The sequence below is a fragment of the Diplotaxodon limnothrissa genome, linkage group LG3, assembly GCF_057381915.1.
Source record: "Diplotaxodon limnothrissa isolate DT_005_m linkage group LG3, D_limnothrissa_male_GT1.1, whole genome shotgun sequence".
In the NCBI taxonomy this organism is placed as follows: domain Eukaryota; kingdom Metazoa; phylum Chordata; class Actinopteri; order Cichliformes; family Cichlidae; genus Diplotaxodon; species Diplotaxodon limnothrissa.
Window position 1 is genome coordinate 46,806,291 of NC_140598.1, and position 19,655 is coordinate 46,825,945.

The 19,655-nt window shown below is 38.9% G+C and overlaps 1 protein-coding gene across 1 annotated transcript; it reads right to left on the reverse strand.

The window, feature by feature from the left end:
• Nucleotides 1-10,184: 10,184 nt before the first annotated feature.
• On the reverse strand, nucleotides 10,185-18,974 carry LOC146636172 (uncharacterized). Its single transcript, XM_085350290.1, has 8 exons — nucleotides 18,910-18,974; nucleotides 16,326-16,417; nucleotides 16,186-16,221; nucleotides 15,648-15,914; nucleotides 14,879-15,145; nucleotides 10,732-10,836; nucleotides 10,507-10,575; nucleotides 10,185-10,252 (listed from the first exon to the last, which is right to left on the reverse strand). The coding sequence occupies exons 1-8, from the start codon at nucleotides 18,972-18,974 to the stop codon at nucleotides 10,185-10,187; spliced, it is 969 nt and encodes a 322-aa protein (XP_085206416.1).
• Nucleotides 18,975-19,655: the final 681 nt, after the last annotated feature.

Here is a 19,655-nt window from a genome sequence, read left to right on the forward strand (position 1 = left end):
GGGCGGTCGACTCCCTTCGCTACTACCTCCTGGGCCGCCCGTTCACCCTCTGCTCGGACCACGCCCCGCTGCAGTGGCTCCACCGCATGAAGGATGCCAACGCCCGGATCACTCGGTGGTATCTGGCCATGCAGCCCTTTAAGTTCAAGGTGATCCATAGGCCGGGTGCGCAGATGGTCGTGGCCGATTTCCTCTCTCGCTCGCGGGGGGGGGGAGTAGGTTCGGCCGGATGGGCCCCGGCCTCAGTCGGGCGGTGGGGATGTGTGGCGTGGGTGTGGTCCTTGGCCAGCTGCAGAGGAGGCGTGAAGCAGTGAGCTCCCGGGGCGGCGCAGGGGCGGGGTGAACAGGTGTGCTGGGATCTGACAGTGATTGTGTCTCTTTATATGTTGGCAGTGACAGACGGAGACGGAGGTGACAGCAGAGAAAGAGAGCGCGGAGTATATGTGTCCACGTACAACCCCGAGTTTAATAAAAGGTTTCTGCATTGTCAAAGTCGCTCCGGCTGGTATTTCTTGGGTCCACCGTTACAATCCCCTTCGTATATTTTATTTATATATGTCTCTGTATTTAAATATGTGTGTGTGTGTGTATATATATAATATTCTGCTCACGCTCTGTAACTTCTGTCGGTGCTGTGCTTTTGGAAACCGAATTTCCCAGAGGAACCCACCCGAGGGATTAATAAAGTTTTATCTTATCTCTTATCTTATCTTATTGTCCAGACATGCCTGGTAAGGACATGAGGAGGAAACAGCAGGAGCTGTGTGAGGCTACTAAAGGCAGTGCTATAACATTTTTCTGTCATCATTTTATTATAGATTAAGTGCAAGAGTTGTTAGGTGTGGATAATTAAATTATAGTTTATTGCAATAGCAAGTTGTGCCTTGTTCTCAGATAGACAGCAAGTGGAGAGTGATATATGAAATGATGGGATGGAAGGAAGAAGAGAAGCAAAGAGTGATTCACAGGCAGAGCCTAATTTATTTCTCACAGTTTTTTGTTGCCTTATGGTTCCAAGCGCTGTCACCAATCTTTGCATTTTGTTATTATCTCATGACACTTGTTTAATCAGCTACCATCTCTCCTGTGGACTTTTGAATGTCTACAGTCTCAGATCAACACAGCCCTGCCCTCCAGCACTATCCACAGCAACCCCTCAACAGCAACATTGTACCCATCAGGTAAAACATCGGCTACGTTTGCTTTGCCTTGTTGCCCATATTAGATTTTTGATGAATGTGTGTTGTTGTTATTCAGCCTGGTTCAATGTGCCCCTTTTTAACTTTGAGCACCCGCCCCTTTAAACCTCTCTGCACGGCCCTGCTAGGGGGTGTTGGGTTTAGGGAAGTTACGCAAATTTGCGCAGGTTTAGTAAACCTAGTGTTTGTTAATCCTGTCCTTTCTGAAAGTCTTTGCAATCAGAAATACAATCTGAATAAACACATACAATACAAATACATTTTCTACGGGCTCCTATGGTTCATATGTTTATCTGTTTTTTTTCTTCATATCTATTTGTGTTATTTCAGCAATAACATTATATGTAGCAGAACCTGGAACATAAAAATATGACAATGCACAGATACATTGATTAAAAAAATCTTAATATGAGTGTCGAGTCTGAGTCAAGAAATGTACTTGATAATGAAGGTGGGAAGCCGCAATAACAGGCAGACAGAGATGGATAAATTCATCAAATTATCACTGATGGAGAAACAAACCTTTCTTAGATAAACTAAAGCAGCTCACCTCTGATCTGAGTCAGTGCACTAAAATCTAATCCAGTCTACAAACAACCATGTTGGTAACAAACATGAGAGTCCTCTGATCACATGACCTGAAATGGTCAAATGACTGATGCTCTGTTCTTCTTACTAAAACATGTTTATGGATCAGTATGAATCAAACAATAGAAGTCAGTGATGTACTCACAGAATAGGCCCAGCTCACAGAGCAAAGTGGCTCCCATCCTCACATCCAGCAGTGACACGTCTGAAAACTTCTACAACTTTCTGTAAAGAGAGAGAGTGAAGCAGCAGCACAGCAGATACCAAAGAGCTGAGAAGGAAACAAAGAGGTTTTTTTTTTTTACTTCTCTCTGCTTCCTTCCTTTTCAACAGAACTAAAACTCTTTAACAAGATCTGACCACGGCATGACGTGTTTATACTCTTTTATATTTATTTCAATTTTCATCTCTCCAGGGTGTATCCCACGTCTCATCCTAAAACAGCTTTGATAGGCTCCAAATCATCTGAGACGCTCAACTTTATAAACAATTAAGAAAATAGATTCATAGAAGAATAAAGTTTTAACTGATGCTGATAAACAGAGATGTCAATATATAACTAAAAATACATATGAACTGACAAAGCTGAGCTTGACTCATTTAAAGTATTTCATTACACTAATGCAGATTTTTTTTAACATGCAATTGTGGTTTGCTGATAAATTCACCCACATGTCGTGAGCAAGCTCAAGCTAAACAGAAATAGTGTCGTTAACCAGAAGTGGGCATGAGGCAAGAGGAAGTCCTGCCCCCTCTCTCAGATTGTATCTCTGTTACTTTAAAAGTGCTGCTGTGTTTATGGTGATGTCAGCTGGGCTGAGTTGCTGAGGCTAATGGGTAATGGTTTTGAAATCAAATAAACTTTAAACATGTGACAAAGGTGTAAGTGTGGCATGCTGAACTTCAATGCCACATCAGTGCCACAGTTTCACACTTTGTACTTCATATTTTACAGAAGAAAAGGAAGAAAATGCAAACAAAAAACCAAATAGAGGTACAATGTCGCTTCACCTGCAGTTACACCCATTTACTTGTATTTATATTTATTTATTACTATTATTTTTAAATGGGTAACTACTATACACAGATCACAGCCACTTAGCAGTGGGTGTTTCCCCTTTTCACACTCTGGAAACCTTTTAAGAGACAAACGCTCATGTTGTCTTCACCTCAGTTTCACAAGAGATACCACAGAGTGAGATTTACACAGCACTTTTCTAGTTTTAATGACTGTTAAAAGTTAAAACTTCAAGCTACAAGCAGTTTATACTGTACAATTTAAGAACTTCAAATTTCACAGCAATTCTATTATCACCAGATAACCTGAGATGCACCTTCCTATTTTTATGCAGTACAAATATGATAGAGATGAGCTAAACAGCTTCTGTTGAGGAGCTAAATAAAGGCCTTTTATAACTTAGTTAAGCAGAGGCTGAAACACAGTTGATAATGTGTCTCAAACTGCCTGGATCAGTCATATCAGATAGACAAGTGCTACATTTAGAGTTTTGCAGCAGATAAATTCTTTGCTGTGTTTTTTTTTTTTTTTTTGCTTTTGGCAGAAAAGGAAGTCTTTGACATGCAGGAGTATACTGAGTATACAGGAGAAGTTTGTCTAATCTAGCTACTGGGGACAGTATGCAGTGACTATGTATGCATCCCAAGTGTTTGCATAGATTCTATGCAAACACTTGGGATGCATACATAGAATGTCCCGAGTTGTACTGTCCCATGTCTTACGGTGTGTTCACACTGAACGCAATAGACGCGAACAAAACGCGCTAGACACCCTTAATTTGACGCGTGCACATTCGCACTTCGACGCGTGTCCAATGCGAATCAATCGCGCATCAAAATATGCAATACACACATGAAGATTAGTCACAGTTCTCACAAGTTGATTCTCAAAGTGCAAACCTTTGTAGATTGCAAAACGTAAAAGTATTATTATGCAGCGTTTTGTCTTCACATGCCTGCCACTTTCGTGCGCCTTCTTCCCTCCTGGTGCAGGTGTGTATTTCCAAATGAAGGTATTAGTTATGGATGTTTTTGTGCTGTTTTTTCTATTGGACGTGATGGTTATCAAAACCAAACATGATAAATTTGGCAAGCGCAGGAAACATGACACGGAGGAGGTTTGTCAACCAGGCTGCAGAATGCAATGCTGTATTGTGCAATAAAAAAATCAGCGAAAAAGCAAAGCAGTGACGGATGAACAGCGGAACCACTGTGTGCTGTTTATTAATAAACAATAAAATATATTCCTACATGACAACATCTTTCTGCTTTTATGCAAAAGCAGAAAGGTATTTGTACATCAGTGGCAAAATAGCGGTGGCTTGCTAGGTTTTGTGCGGCATCCCCAGGTCAGTCAAAAATTTCAAAAGGGATATGAATGAACTTACCAGGTTGCCCGATCTCTTCACATATCTTTCTCCAAGCTCGGTCCTTTTTATTCCTGTCTTGGTACACAAAGCAGCTGGTGTCGTACAGCTCCAGGTGGTTTGCTACAGTGCTGATTAGCCTTTCCTCCATATTGAATGAAGTATGAAGGGCTTTGGCTGGATCTGCCCCTTTGACCTAGGTAAGGGCCACGTCACCAGGCTCCTGATTGGTTGTCGCTGCGCGAATTGACGCTGGAGTTCAGATTTTTCCAACTCGAGCGGTAGACGCAAAACGTGCGTATGCACAAAATGCAACACAAAAACTGACGCGCTGCTTTGACGTGCTGCTTTGACGTGCGTTTCACGCGTTTTTGCATTTTCGCGACGCAAATCTGCTTCCGAATTTTCGCGGGACCCGCAATTGCGTGTCATCGCGCTTCTACATTGACTTTACATGTAAACCTGATGCTCTGATCGCGTCTATCGCCTTCGGTGTGAACACACTGTTAAAGTCTGCATACTGCTGAAAAGTCGGGTGAGTGGAGTCCAGATTATCGCCCCCGGTATCGGGGGCAAAAAGGAGGCGACCACGTTTAATCGGTTATAACACAGGGTGAGAAATATAAGTCCAGACATGTGTGGTATCCACAGAAACCTCTGAATCTCAGCTAAAATCTCATATAAACCATTTCTACAACCACCAAACACACCGAAAACAAGCCATGATTAAACGAGCAGTTACGTAAATGCGCAGAAGTCTGCTAAACAAACAAAACCGAACAAGAAATTCTTCAAACTTAATGTAATCGGCTAAAGAAAGGTTAGTTAGCTTCCAGAGCTATCACTGACTCCACACGCCAACTTTCACCACGCTCTGACCAAAATTCACTGAATGAGCCGCAAAAGAAGACCACAAAAACACATAGCGGCGCAAATGCGCTAAGACAGAAATTGGCTTACCATCCCAATTTCCTCCATTATTTTCGCCAGTAGCTGGTAGCCACGTGATTATCAGTAGTTACCAAAGGAGCTTGCAAAGAAAAGCGTCTGGACTTCTTTAAGTTACTTGTAGACGTTTCACCTCTCATCCGAGAAGCTTCTTCAGTTCTAAGGTCAAATGCTGGAGAGTCCCAGATATAAACCTAGTGGGAATACAAAAGGACAAAAGCACCCCCTGATGATCCTCTAATCGCCTGAGCCAAGGTGTGAAACTGGGTGTGGGTCCCAATCAGCCAGAGTTTCGGGTGAGTTCATTGTGAAACCTGGCCCCACCTTATCATGCGAATTCCTGAGATCAGATGGCCCAGGATGTGAGTGGGCGTTAAGGCGTCTGGGAAGGGATCTCAAAACTGGATTATAGATGGCAGAGAGTTGGTGTCGTAAACCCCCGCCTCTGTTCAAAGATGGTCGCTCACAGTGGACATAGATGGCTTCTTTCACTCCTCTTTCAAACCATCTGTCCTCTCTGTCCAAAATGTGAACATTGGCATCCTCGAAAGAGTGTCCTTTATCCTTAAGATGCAGATGGACTGCTGAGTCTTGTCCTGTGGAGGTGGCTCTTCTATGTTGTGCCATGCGCTTGTGAAGTGGCTGTTTGGTCTCTCCAATGTAGAGGTCTGGGCATTCCTCGCTGCACTGTACAGCATACACCACATTGTTAAGTCTGTGTTTTGGCGTTTTATCTTTCGGGTGAACCAGTTTTTGTCTGAGCGTGTTGCTGGGTCCAGACGCTTTTCTTTGCAAGCTCCTTTGACTACGATGACCTGGATGACTGAGAACCTTCACAGACATCAGTAGTTACCATGCCTACCTAGCCGCATGAGTGCCGTTTTCAGTCAACAACCTCCATTTTAGACACACCTACAGACACGTGACTGGACAGACGCCACATACAGTAAATTTGGGCCCACATGGGTTTTGGCATTGCAACGTCCGATTGGTTGAAGTGACGTGAACGTGGCATCATTACTGTCATTCTATTGGCTCAAACGATTAAAAAGATGTGTCAATCATGCAAATTGACCAAAAGTAACCAAAGTTACAGCCCCTCAGAGTTTAAAGGGCCAGAGACCAATTAAACGCTCCATGCGCTAGGCAGTAAAGGGCCATTGCCATGTAAATGTGTGGTAAATTCTTCAAATATATATTTTTTAAAAAAAGCATTTTTAGGCCTAAAATGTATTAATTTCTGCTCTTTAATACCTAAAAAAAATCAACTGGCATGGTGTCCAGTTGTGTGCCAAAATTGGACATTTTTGTACAAGGTGTGGATATTCATGTATTGACAGTGCTGTAATGTTTCACTGTTTCACTTTAGAAACATAAATCTTTGCACAGATGATGTTTATATTTTGGTTACTGAATTTCTGAAATGAAATGTGAACTGAGGCATATTTTTAAAAGGGTTATATGCTAAAAATTTAAAAAGAAATTACAGTCTCAGTAACTTTCTCAGTAACTTTGACACAGTAATATCTGCTTCAATATTTACACCTCTGATGAAATTTCACAAGTGTTAGCTTTATTTTGATACCAAGATTGTAAGGACAGAGTTTGTTATTGCAAAGAAATAATCAATTAAATTTGGGAATTACATTTTCGAGCAGGAAACTCAGAAACCCCCTTGGGGCTTAAGAGGTTAAATTTTACACCCTTCTGTCACCTTCATGGACAAAAACTGAAAACGCACAAAATCTGCCATAAATAAAATTGGCAGACAAGAATATATTTTTGTCTTTTTTTCATTAAGTTCTTAATCAACTTGAGATCTTTTCAAAATGATCAAATATTAAGAGATTTCCAGCAATTTTCAGATGATTTAAGATATTTTAAAATGACAGTTTAAACATTTTAATTATTAATTGTTTGTTGAAGTGTTTATTTTGCATATAATACATAGTAGGGGCAAGGGACACTGGTGGTGATCCGAGTCTTGGACATGTCAAAGATCAGCAACAAAAATGATTTGATTGTAATGTTATTGTTTTGTGAAGTGCAATGGAGAATAATGCCCTGTTCATGTCCACTGAAACCACTTTTTTTAATCTCTCCACCAACACGGTATAAAACAATGCATTCTGTATTGTCAGCTTTTAATTTTAAGGAAAAGCATTTGACATTTTTTTACTGTATTCTACCAGATTGAACCATTTTGCTACTGTAGGCCAATGCATGAAATTCTTGTATATTTGTCAGTTATATTATGGAGCCGTGTGTGTGTGAAACAATTTTCAAATCAATAGTTCAGATTAGTGTACAGTGTTTGCTGTAAGTGCCCATTTATTTCAATTATACATTAAGTTTTATAATAAAGAGTTGAATTTATATTTTAATGTGTTCAAGTATGTTTAGTAATTTATATTTTAGTAATTTAGTAAGTTCCATTAAGAGGGACCCAACATATTTAAACATTTTTAAAAGTAACGCGATAGTTACTTTTCCTGGTAATTAGATATATTGTGATAATATTGTGACTCAGTTACTAACTTAGTTACTTTTTTGAAGAAGTAACTAGTAACTATAACTGATTACTTTTTCAAAGTAACTTGCCCAACACTGCTTACAGGACAGACACAATAAACATATGATTTAAAGAATATAATGCTGGACATTAAACAGAATATAAAGTATAAAGTATTTAATATGAGCTCAAATGTAAACATATACAGCAGTAATATTAATGCATCATGTGTAGTGACGTGTTTTCACAGTGTTTGATTGCATTTTTTTAAAAAAGGAATAGTTTGAAAAATTCCTACACCACTTGCCATTATTAGCTGATAGTAAATAATTGGTGGTAACATAGTAGATATTTGTCTAACTACAGAATAATATTTTACAATTCTTCAGCCACTTAGTACTGCCGAAGGTGAAGATTTCCATGTTGAGTGTAGCCAGACAGCAAAAATTATGTGTTTTTATTAGATCAAATTTAACTTGAAAATTGGTAAACAGTGAAGGAAGGTTTTTGAAAAACTGCACTGTAAAATAGAATACTATTAAATGCGCTTGTCACCAGCATCAATTACAACTTAAATAAAAAGGAAAGAGAAATTCTGAAGGTTTTCCCATGTTGTGCAAGATTATGAGGAATAAATATCGGGAGTTATTTCTGAACAGCCTGCAGAGCTGTCCACAGCACAGATCAGGGTCATGATGCTCCCTGCTCTCTTATCTGCTATCAGTGAGGCCTAAGGTCTATATACTGTTCAGGTTGCAGTGTAAAACATATGTAAGGGCACTCATACTACAGCTAAAGCTAGTATGATTCTCTTACTCTTTGTTCCCTTTTGATACAAGTTTAGTAAGGTTATTAATAAATAGTTATATTATGGTGCATGACCCGCACTGAGTGTTGGGGCCACTTAACTGAAGCCCCTGCATCATTTTAACCTTGTCACACTGCTATGATATCAGAAAGATATAAACATGAATGAAGTACATATTTAGTGTGGCTGATCGTCTTTTCCATCTGATGTACCAGTGAATTAGTCATCAGTGGTCTTAGAAAATTGAGCAACCATGGCTTTGTTCACTGCTACTGTACATGTATGATCAAAGATTGACACTGACTAATACAATGAAAAACCACACTTATCCCTCATGAAAGAGCCAGAAGCACAGAACAATTCAATATACTTATTACCACTTTATTTGCAAATGCATTGTAAATTTGAATGAAAAAAAATAGACATGAAATGCATGATACATTCAAATCCATACAGTATGTATGAATACTGTAAGTATTCTTCATTACTTTTGGGATAATGTAGAAGATCTTATGTGTAAAAATATTCTCATTGTATGTACTGTAACACAGCAACAGCTGAATTTAAAGCCACATTTCACTACATACACTACATATAACACCTTCCAAACTTTCTGTTGTGACATGAAATGTTATACAAAAGTTTTAATAAAAAAAATTATGATGACACTAACCAACTTATTGTACAATGTTAGGGAGAAAATCACAAACATTTAAAATGAAAACACTGGAACAGTAATTGCATGAAAATCTCATTAATGAACCTTTTAGAAATTTGCCTCCCTTAGAACGTGATTTAATAATGTTTGCGTCATCAAAACATTCCTACTGATATTTAAATTATTTTTTTTACATCAAAGAGAAGTTAAAACATATATAATATAAAAACAAAACATCAGCGAAACATTTATAAAACATATTTCAGATATTTAGCTATAATGTTATACCTAAATACTTTACCAGAAAACCTTATTTTATATTTGTGCCCATAGATTGTAACTTGATGGTCCATGAATGGTGGGAAATATGGGGGAATAGGACGTGGCAAAGGTCTGATGGTTGAGAATGACAATTAGACTTCAGTTATGAGGAAAGGAGACACTCAAACTATTGTCACTTCTCATAGCTCACCCAGTTTGGGTAGAAAGAATCGGACCCACTGCACCCACATCACACCCAACTTCCTTCCAAGCCATAGAAAATATGATGAAGCATATCTTGTCTTTGGCTTCACCTGGACAACAAAGATTTTCTTGTAAAACAAAAGGGGGTCTAGAAAAAAAAGTTTGGGAACCACTGAGTTATAGGAAAGGAGATGCTCAAACTACTGTCACTTCTCATAGCTCACCCACTTTCGATAGAAAGAATCGCTGACTTTCCACAAGAAGGAGCCACTGGACCTACAGCACACAAGTCACCCAGCTTCATATAGAGCAAGGGCGGTAAAGCACAGATAAATTAATAAATTCACAATTCCAGATACATTCTGCTTTAAATGAGCACATTAGATGAATGCTTTCTTCCAGTGGATTCATGAACAACACTGAACTTCTGTAAAATATGTTCAAATATACTCTCAGTCTGAAACAGCTCTGCAGTTCATTATTATTATAGGTGTGATCACATTCTTGTGATTACAATAATAATTAAATTAAAAAAAACCATTAGATTAAAATAATAATATTAGTATTGATATTAATAATAATCACTGTTACGTTCTAATCACGGCTTCCACAAACTATATATTCAAGTTGATACTGTACCATTTTGAGTATTTCCAGAGCCTCTGATTGTTTCATAGACAGAACGATCACCTACAAGTCAGAGAAAATGATTCACCACATAATGTAAACACAAGTATTCTTGTCAATAACATTTATATTAAGTTAAGATAAGCTTTCATGTCAGTGTAAGCAGAAACATACATTGAAATTGGAAATTTTATTATTACTTAGAAATGCTGTACATGTTTAAATGTTGTTATTGTCTTAGCTTTTTTTAATTCAACAGTGTTAAAGCTGCAGCAGAGAAAAGCGTCAGGATATTTTAAACAAGATAAAAAACTAACCATGAAGGAGAGAGGAGTAGACTTGTTGTTGATTTTCATCCTGACTCACCCTCTGCTCATCGGCAGAACCTTTATTAAAAATTCAAAATAAGACACTAACGTTCACATAGTTTATTATGTTTTATACAATATTGTGAACAGTTTTCAGTTTTGGAATGTTGCATCTCCATATTTAAATATTTTAAAGAGTAAAATATGTAATATCAGAAGAAAAAAAAGTCTCACATTTCTTTCTGTAGACCTTTTTGTACAGGAACAGGAGGAAAATAAAAATGATTCCAGGAATGAGTCCAGTGATCATCAGAACCGGATATGGAGAACTCGGCACAGCTATTGCAAATAAGGAAAATGAACTGTTAACTTTATTAAACATAACCGAATTGCACAAAGTCAGAGTTAAGTCTTAAAAGTAAACTCTAATTTAAATATATAACAATATTATATAACCTCTTCACTAAATTTGGCACACTTGACAACCTTTTAAACACTGGCACCATTTGCTGTAAATAACAGTCATGGTTCCTTTTAGGTTTGTCAAGTGATTTATGTTTGTGTTGTGTTCTCTGTTTTTAGTATTTGTATTTTTGCGTTATTATTTTAACTGCCCAGTGTCACTTTTGTATATTTAGCTTGTATTTCAGGTCTGATACTTCATATGGCTTCTTTATAGTTTATTTTGGGATGGGAAATGGGACATACAGTGGCTTGCAAAAGTATTCGCCCCCCTTGAACTTTTCCACATTTTGTCACATTACAGCCACAAACAGGAATCAGTTTTATTGGAATTCAGCGTGAAAGACCAATACAAAGTTTTACAAATAAATAACTGAAAAGTGGGGTGTGCGTAATTATTCAGCCCCCTGAGTCAATACTTTGTAGAACCACCTTTTGCTGCAATTCCAGCTGCCAGTCTTTTAGGGTCTGTCTCTACCAGCTTTGCACATCTAGAGACTGAAATCCTTGCCCATTCTTCTTTGCAAAACAGCTCCCGCTCAGTCAGATTAGATGGACAGCGTTTGTGAACAGCATTTTTCAGATCTTGCCACAGATTCTCGATTGGATTTAGATCTGGACTTTGACTGGGCCGTTCTAACACATGGATGTTTTGTTTTAAGCCATTCCATTATTGCCCTGGCTTTATGTTTAGGGTTGTTGTCCTGCTGGAAGGTGAACCTCTGCCCCAGTCTCAAGTCTTTTGCAGACTCCAAGAGGTTTTCTTCCAAGATTGCCCTGTATTTGGCTCCATCCATCTTCCCATCAACTCTGACCAGCTGCCCTGTCCCTGCTGAAGAGAAGCACCCCCAGAGCATGATGCTGCCACCACCATATCTGACAGTGGGGATGGTGTGTTCAGAGTGATGTGCAGTGTTAGTTTTCCGCCACACATAGCGTTTTGCATTTTGGCCAAAAAGTTCAATTTTGGTCTCATCTGACCAGAGCACCTTCTTCCACATGTTTGCTGTGTGGCTTGTGGCAAACTGCAAACGAGACTTCTTATGGTTTCCACAGATTCTCGTTTGGATTTAGACACCAGACAGGTCAGGGATAAAGTTATTGAGAAATTTAAAGCAGGCTTAGGCTACAAAAATATTTCCAAAGCCTTGAACATCCCACGGAGCACTGTTCAAGCAATCACTCAGAAACGAAAGGAGTATGGCACAACTGTAAACCTACCGAGACAAGGCCGTCCACCTAAACTCACAGGCCGAACAAGGAGAGCGCTGATCAGAAATGCAGCCAAGAGGCCCATGGTGACCAGTGTTGCCAACTTAGCGACTTTGTCGCTATATTTAGCGAGTTTTCAGACCCCTTAGCGACTTTTTTTCTAAAAAGCGACTAGCGACAAATCTGGCAACTTTTTCTGGTGTTATTGGAGCCTTATTTATGATGACTTTTTGATGTGAAAACGCGTATCGCTCTTACTCTCAATAAGCAGCGGGTGCTGCCATGGGTACCTCACCCGTGCCAAAGCGAACACAGGCGGAGGAAGTCCTCCCCCAGCTGCTATCAGGGCAGGAGACGTTCACACCTGTGCGTCCAAACTGCAAATGAATCGCGCATGAGCGAAGCCGCTGCTCCCGCACTGACTGTAACGCAGTCAGTTCTTTTACTGTTATGTTGTTTTATGGGCCACAAGGTTTAAAACTACTTATAAACACACACAAAGTAACTCCACCAGAGTTCCTATTTTGGGTCACTTTTGCTGGTCCAAGCCCGGATAAAGGAGCAGGGTTGGAATTGTGACATTAAAAAAACAATAATTGCCAAAAGACATTAATTATAAATGCATCTAAGACGTTTTTTACTGACTTTATCTCTCTTCCACGATGTTATTTCTCTGTCCAACAGCGTAGGTTACAATTACATTATCATGACCAATTATGCAAATTAGGTGATGACGTCAATTAGTGACTGCTAGTGACTTAGCGATTTTCCTTACTGAGGAGTTGGCAACACTCATGGTGACTCTGGACGAGCTGCAGAGATCTACAGCTCAGGTGGGGGAATCTGTCCATAGGACAACTATTAGTCGTGCACTGCACAAAGTTGGCCTTTATGGAAGAGTGGCAAGAAGAAAGCCATTGTTAACAGAAACCATAAGAAGTCCCATTTGCAGTTTGCCACAAGCCATGTGGGGGACACAGCAAACATGTGGAAGAAGGTGCTCTGGTCAGATGAGACCTAAATGGAACTTTTTGGCCAAAATGCAAAACGCTATGTGTGGCAGAAAACTAAGACTGCACATCACTTTGAACACACCATCCCCACTGTCAAATATGGTGGTGGCAGCATCATGCTCTGGGGGTGCTTCTCTTCAGCAGGGACAGGGAAGCTGGTCAGAGTTGATGGGAAGATGGATGGAGCCAAATACAGGGCAATCCTGGAAGAAAACCTCTTGGAGTCTGCAAAAGACTTGAGACTGGGGCGGAGGTTCACCTTCCAGCAGGACAACGACCCTAAACATAAAGCCAGGGCAACAATGGAATGGCTTAAAACAAAACATATCCATGTGTTAGAATGGCCCAGTCAAAGTCCAGATCTAAATCCAATCGAGAATCTGTGGCAAGATCTGAAAACAGCTGTTCACAAACGCTGTCCATCTAATCTGACTGAGCTGGAGCTGTTTTGCAAAGAAGAATGGGCAGGAATTTCAGTCTCTAGATGTGCAAAGCTGGTAGAGACAGACCCTAAAAGACTGGCAGCTGGAATTGCAGCAAAAGGTGGTTCTACAAAGTATTGACTCAGGGGGCTGAATAATTACGCACACCCCACTTTTCAGTTATTTATTTGTAAAAAATGTTTAGAATCATGTATGATTTTTGTTCCACTTCTCACGTGTACACCACTTTGTATTGATCTTTCACGTGGAATTCCAATAAAATTGATTCCTGTTTGTAGCTGTAATGTGACAAAATGTGGAAAAGTTCAGCCGAATACTTTTGCAAGCCACTGTAAATGAGCTCAGCTTCTGTGTACAGTAATAATCGAATATCACACTAGATTTGACGCCAGGCGACTGTGGAATGGACTGCGCTGCATCACTGACAACAAGAACGAAAACACAGGCAGTGTTCAGCCCACCGCATCTCTCGCAGACGAGCTTAACAACTTCTACGCTCGTTTTGATGCAGACAACAAAAAGCAGATCCTCTTCCCTCAGGAAGACAGTGAGGCTGTAACTCTAACACTCAAAACAGAAGATGTGAGATGGTCAATCCTCACAAAGCTGTTCCTTGTTACCATCTGACAGGTGTTACAGGAGTCTGTCTGCTCAGACTACAAGACTTAAAAACAGTTTTTACCACCAAGCCATTCGACACCTCAACCACAACACATAAACACACACAACACACTCAACAGGAGACAGAAACTGTCCTACAATTTCACAGGTACATACTACACTCTGCACTGGTCATCTCATTTTTATTAGTATTTTCATAAAAATAAAAACCCTTATTCCATGCAATACTGTACTAACTGCCACTCAAAAATGTTGTACTGCTCAGTTTCACTCCTGCCACTTTATCCCCATCCCAAAATGAAACTGATTTGTCTGTGAGTCCTTAATAAACTGGCCACTCTTTAGGGTGTTTTATTATCTTAATATGCTAGCCTCCTGTTGTAGCTGTCTGCAGGTGACTGGGGGTGCTGAGGATGGTAACAATAATCACAGTCACAGAGTAGCATTATTTTTGATGTTTTTTCTTGATCATTGCTTCTTGTTAAATATATATATATATATAGATAGATAGATAGATAGATAGATAGATAGATAGATAGATAGATAGATAGATAGATAGATAGATAGATAGATAGATAGATACACACACACACAATGAATGTATATTTCAAACTAAATGACTGAACTCACAGGTTATCTCAATGGTGGCATCATCACTTCTATCAGTGTAGTAAACTGGGTTTCCTCTTGTTCCTCTGCAGCGGTAGATTCCTCCTTCAGATACTCTGATATCTCTGTTTTGTTGATCTCTAATTTGAACTTCAGAGGTTGTTTGGGTTTGTCTGAACCACTCATATTTCCATCCATCAGAGCTCTGCACAGAGCAGGTCAGTGTCACACTGCCCCCTACTGGTATGATTGTTGTTCCTGCTGTCAGTGTGGCCCTGGGTTTATCTGCTGTTATGATAGAGGAAGAAAAATAAATAAATATCTGTGATTCGTTATAACAACATATGAACACTGAAAAAACAATAAAGTTTATATTTTTATTAGTTGATCTCTAAATAGCCACAGCATAAATGTTTGTCTATTCTCTGTTGAAGGAAACATAATGATGCTTTAAATGTCTCTTCCTCATGTTTTGGTTTAGATAATAGAAACATCTTCACTTCAAACTTCATGAAGCTTTTGATGTTTCTTCTTTTCCTTTAGAAATGTAATTAAATTGAATTTCATCCATAATTGCTGTTGTTAAAACTCACACACCTGCTAATGATAGATTACAGAGTCTGTCAGTATTGTAGCACTGACTTTACTGTGAACGAAGTAACAGGTACAGTGATCTTGGTTAAAGTTCAAATTTCAGTGACAAATTTAATTAAATGTTCTCTATTTTATAATTCAGTTGAGTATTTGAACAGGGATCATACATTTGTGCTGTCGGTCACTGAAGACTTACCTAATACAGTTATAGAGACAGTACTACTGTTCTTTATATGATGTGAGCTCACCCTGCTACCAAAGCACTGATATTCACCACTGTAACCTGTAGATTTAATTTCAAATCTAAAGTCTTTGTCTGTGTTGTAGGGCACAAATTCTCGACCGTCCTTCTTGATTTCGTAATACCAGTCAGTGTCTTCTCCTTCATTCATGTCACATTTGAAGGTAACAAACTCTCCAATGAAAAAACTGGACGAGCTGGGTTCAATAGTTAGCACAGCATCTAGAATCCAACACAACCACAAAGTTTACAATCTGATACACTTTTATGCATCTGTGACAGTACGTTCATACACTGTTCATATATTGTTCATATATATATTTTACTATTCAAAACACAAACTGTGTTTATATTCATAAAATTATAAATTAGTGATGAACAATGAAATAAAAACAACAATGTGAAGTGCTTAAGACTGATAAAGCAGTTAAGATGAATCTTTACTGAATAAATAAAAAAGAAAGAAACAAGAAAAGTAAAACTGTTCAGTCACCTTGAACATGTCCAGTGCAGAGTAGCGTACAGAGCACTACAATAAAGAAAAAAATGTCAGACATTATCAAATAAAAGACACTCAATATGTGTGTGTAGTTTGTCAATCATACAGATCATGTTAGTGTGTTTATGTCATACTTGAGTGTCTAAGGAGCTCGGTGAGAAAGTGACTGGACTTCTTTAGGATTCCTGAAGGTGTTTCATATCTTTTCCAAGAAGCTTCTTCAGTTCTAAAACCAAATGGTGGAGAATCCCAGGTATTTAAACCCTAGTGGTGGAATCCCTTAAGAAGACCGTTAACTCAATATTGATCCTGTGCCTCATCACATGAGCCAAGGTGTGAATAACAGTGTGGGTCATTGTCACTGGAGGTTTTTACTTTTCTTTCTTTTTTAAAAAATCTTGTCCTATCTGACAAGTCTTTGCAATGAGAAATACGATCTGAATAATTTTCTGTCAAACACAGCTATAAATTTTCTCCAAGCTCCCCTGGTTCATGTTTATTTGTTTATATTTTCTTCATACCTATTAGTTTTATTTCAGCTATAACATTCTATCTATCTATATATCTATCTATATATTACTGTGGTGTGTGTGTGTTCTGTGTGTGTGTGTGAGTGAGAGTGAGAGGCTGACAAGTCTGGTGTGTATGTTTCTGTGTCAAGAAATGTACTTGATAATGAGGGTAGGAAGTCACAATAACACGCAGACAGAGATGGGAGAACTGGTCTATTTTCAGCCCTCAAGGCTACCAAAGACCTGAGAGGTTTCAAAATTATTTTGAGGCCTTGCTTCACCCTATTATGTGGCCTACTGACAACACCTGATGCTAGATGGGAGTAGGGATTCAGGCTCCTCGGAAGGGATCTCAAAAATGCATTGTAGGTGGCAGACTGTAAGGGATGCCATGACTAGAGTTTAAATAGCTGCATTCCCCATGTTTTGGTTTTAGAACTGTAAAAACTTCTCGGTTGAGAGGTGAAACATCTCCACAAAACTTCAAGTTGTCTTCTTTCCAAGCTCTGTAGAAACTCAAATATCGTAGACACATGCCCAGAACTGATCAACCCATGGCGGAGAGCAGAGAGAGCATCAAAAGGGTAGAAAACCCAACACCAACCAACCCAGCTGTGAAGTTAACCTTATGGTAGTGAAACCTAACCAAAGAACGACAAAAGAAAAGAAAAAGAAAAAAAATGCCACTCTTCTCCCCTCTGTTCTTTTTCTTTTTTCATTTTCTGAGAGGCAGTGGGGAGGTAAGAGTGTACAGCCCTATCCGGCGGGGAGGTGTGGGATGCCAGATCAGGTGCCTCCCTTCTGTCTCTCCTCTCTCCTATCTTTTCTCTTTAGTCTTACTTCTCTCTATCACCTTTTCTATCCCTTTGAAGAAGTGAGGCTCCATAAATATTAAAGAGGTAAGTATTGCTTCTTGTTTTACAGTGAATTGATGGAAGAAAATAAAATGTAGAAAAATAAACAGAAGAAAATAGAAGAGAAACAACAATATAACATAAACCAGTAACACACCCCAGGGCCTGATTAACCCTGGCAGGCCCTCCTTGGATGAGGGTGTCTAGTGATAATGGCCGAAACACCCGATGAATCCAAGGTCCACTACTGATGTCACAAAATTTTATTTTATAATCTAGCTCAGATCTCTAATCCCTAAACCTAACCAAGGAAGGTAAAAAGAATCTAAAAAATGGCAAAATAGCTTTTGATAAAAGACTGAAACACCCTGTTAAGTTGAGGCATACAATGATGTGTCTCTCTGGTAAAGTTTCCAGGCTGCCATCCCTCAAGACTTTCTCCATTTGAATGAATGCATAATCAGGGATTGTAACTTCTAGTCCTTTTATTGAATCATAAATAAAACACTTGGAGTTTTACTGGTGTCTACTATGATTTGTGACATTTTGTATTAAGATGTAAAATTAATATTCAATTCAATTCGCTGATGGAGAAACAAACCTTTCTTAGATAAACTAAAGCAGCTCCACTCTGATCTGAGTCAGTGCACTAAAATCTAATCCAGTCTACAAACAACCATGTTGGTAACAAACACGAGAGTCGTCTGATCACATGACCTGAAATGGTACAAACGACTGATGCTCTGTTCTTCTTACTAAAACATGTTTATGGATCAGTATGAATCAAACAATAGGAGTCAGTGATGTACTCACAGAATAGGCCCAGCTCACAGAGCAAAGTGGCTCCCATCCTCACATCCAGCAGTGACACGTCTGAAAACTTCTACAACTTTCTGTAAAGAGAGAGAGTGAAGCAGCAGCACAGCAGATACCAAAGAGCTGAGAAGGAAGCAATGAGGGTTTTTTTTACTTCTTCTCTCTGCTTCCTTCCTTTTACACAGAACTAACACTCTTTAACAAGATCTGACCACAGCATGACGTGTTTATACTCTTTTATATTTATTTCAATTTTCATCTCTCCAGGGTGTATCCCACGTCTCATCCTAAAACAGCTTTGATCGGCTCCAAATCATCTGAGACGCTCAACTTTATAAACAATTAAGAAAATATTTAAAATAAAGTATTTCATTACACTAATACAGATTTTTTTTAACATGAAATTGTGGTTTGCTGATAAATTCACCCACATGACGTGAGCAAGCTCAAGCTAAACAGAAATAGTGTCGTTAACCAGAAGTGGACATGAGGCAAGAGGAAGTCTTTCCCCCTCTCTCAGATTATATCTCTGTTACTTTAAAAGTGCTGCTGTGTTTATGGTGATGTCAGCTTGGCTGAGTTGCTGAGGCTCATGGGTCATGGTTTTGAAATCAAATAAACTTTAAACATGTGACAAAGGTGTAAGTGTGACATGCTAAACTTCAATGCCACATCAGTGCCAAAGTTTCACAGTTTGTACTTTATACTTTACAGAAGAAGAGGAAGAAAATGCAAAAAAAAAGTAAAAGCACAATGTTGCTTCAGCCGCATTTACACCTGTTTATTTGTATTTATTTATTACAATTATTTTTTAATGGGTAACTACTATACACAGATCACAGCCACTTAGCAGTGGGTGTTTTCCCTTTTCACACTCTGGAAACCTTTTAAGAGACAGAAGCTCAGGATGTCTTCAAATAACTCATCAGTTTCACAAGAGATACCACAGAGTGAGATTTAAGCTATGTCCAAACTAGCCTGGATAGATTTGAAAACGGCGTTTTTGTCTGAAAACGCTCCGCGTTTACACTATCGTTTTCAGTCGTTTTCACAGAGTTGTGCGTCCACATTGAAACGGCCTAAAACGCTTACGTTCCAGTAGATTCGGCCTGTCTAATTTCTGTCTGCTGTTTATTTACTTTCCGGTGTTGTGCCAAAAAGTGATTGTCTGCCAAAAACTGATTTCCAATGTTTCTGTGTATTTTTTATGTGTAATATCTTTACGTATGTTCGTAAAAAGACTTCGGTGAACAGGGTTTACAAAGGGGTTATATAGAGAATT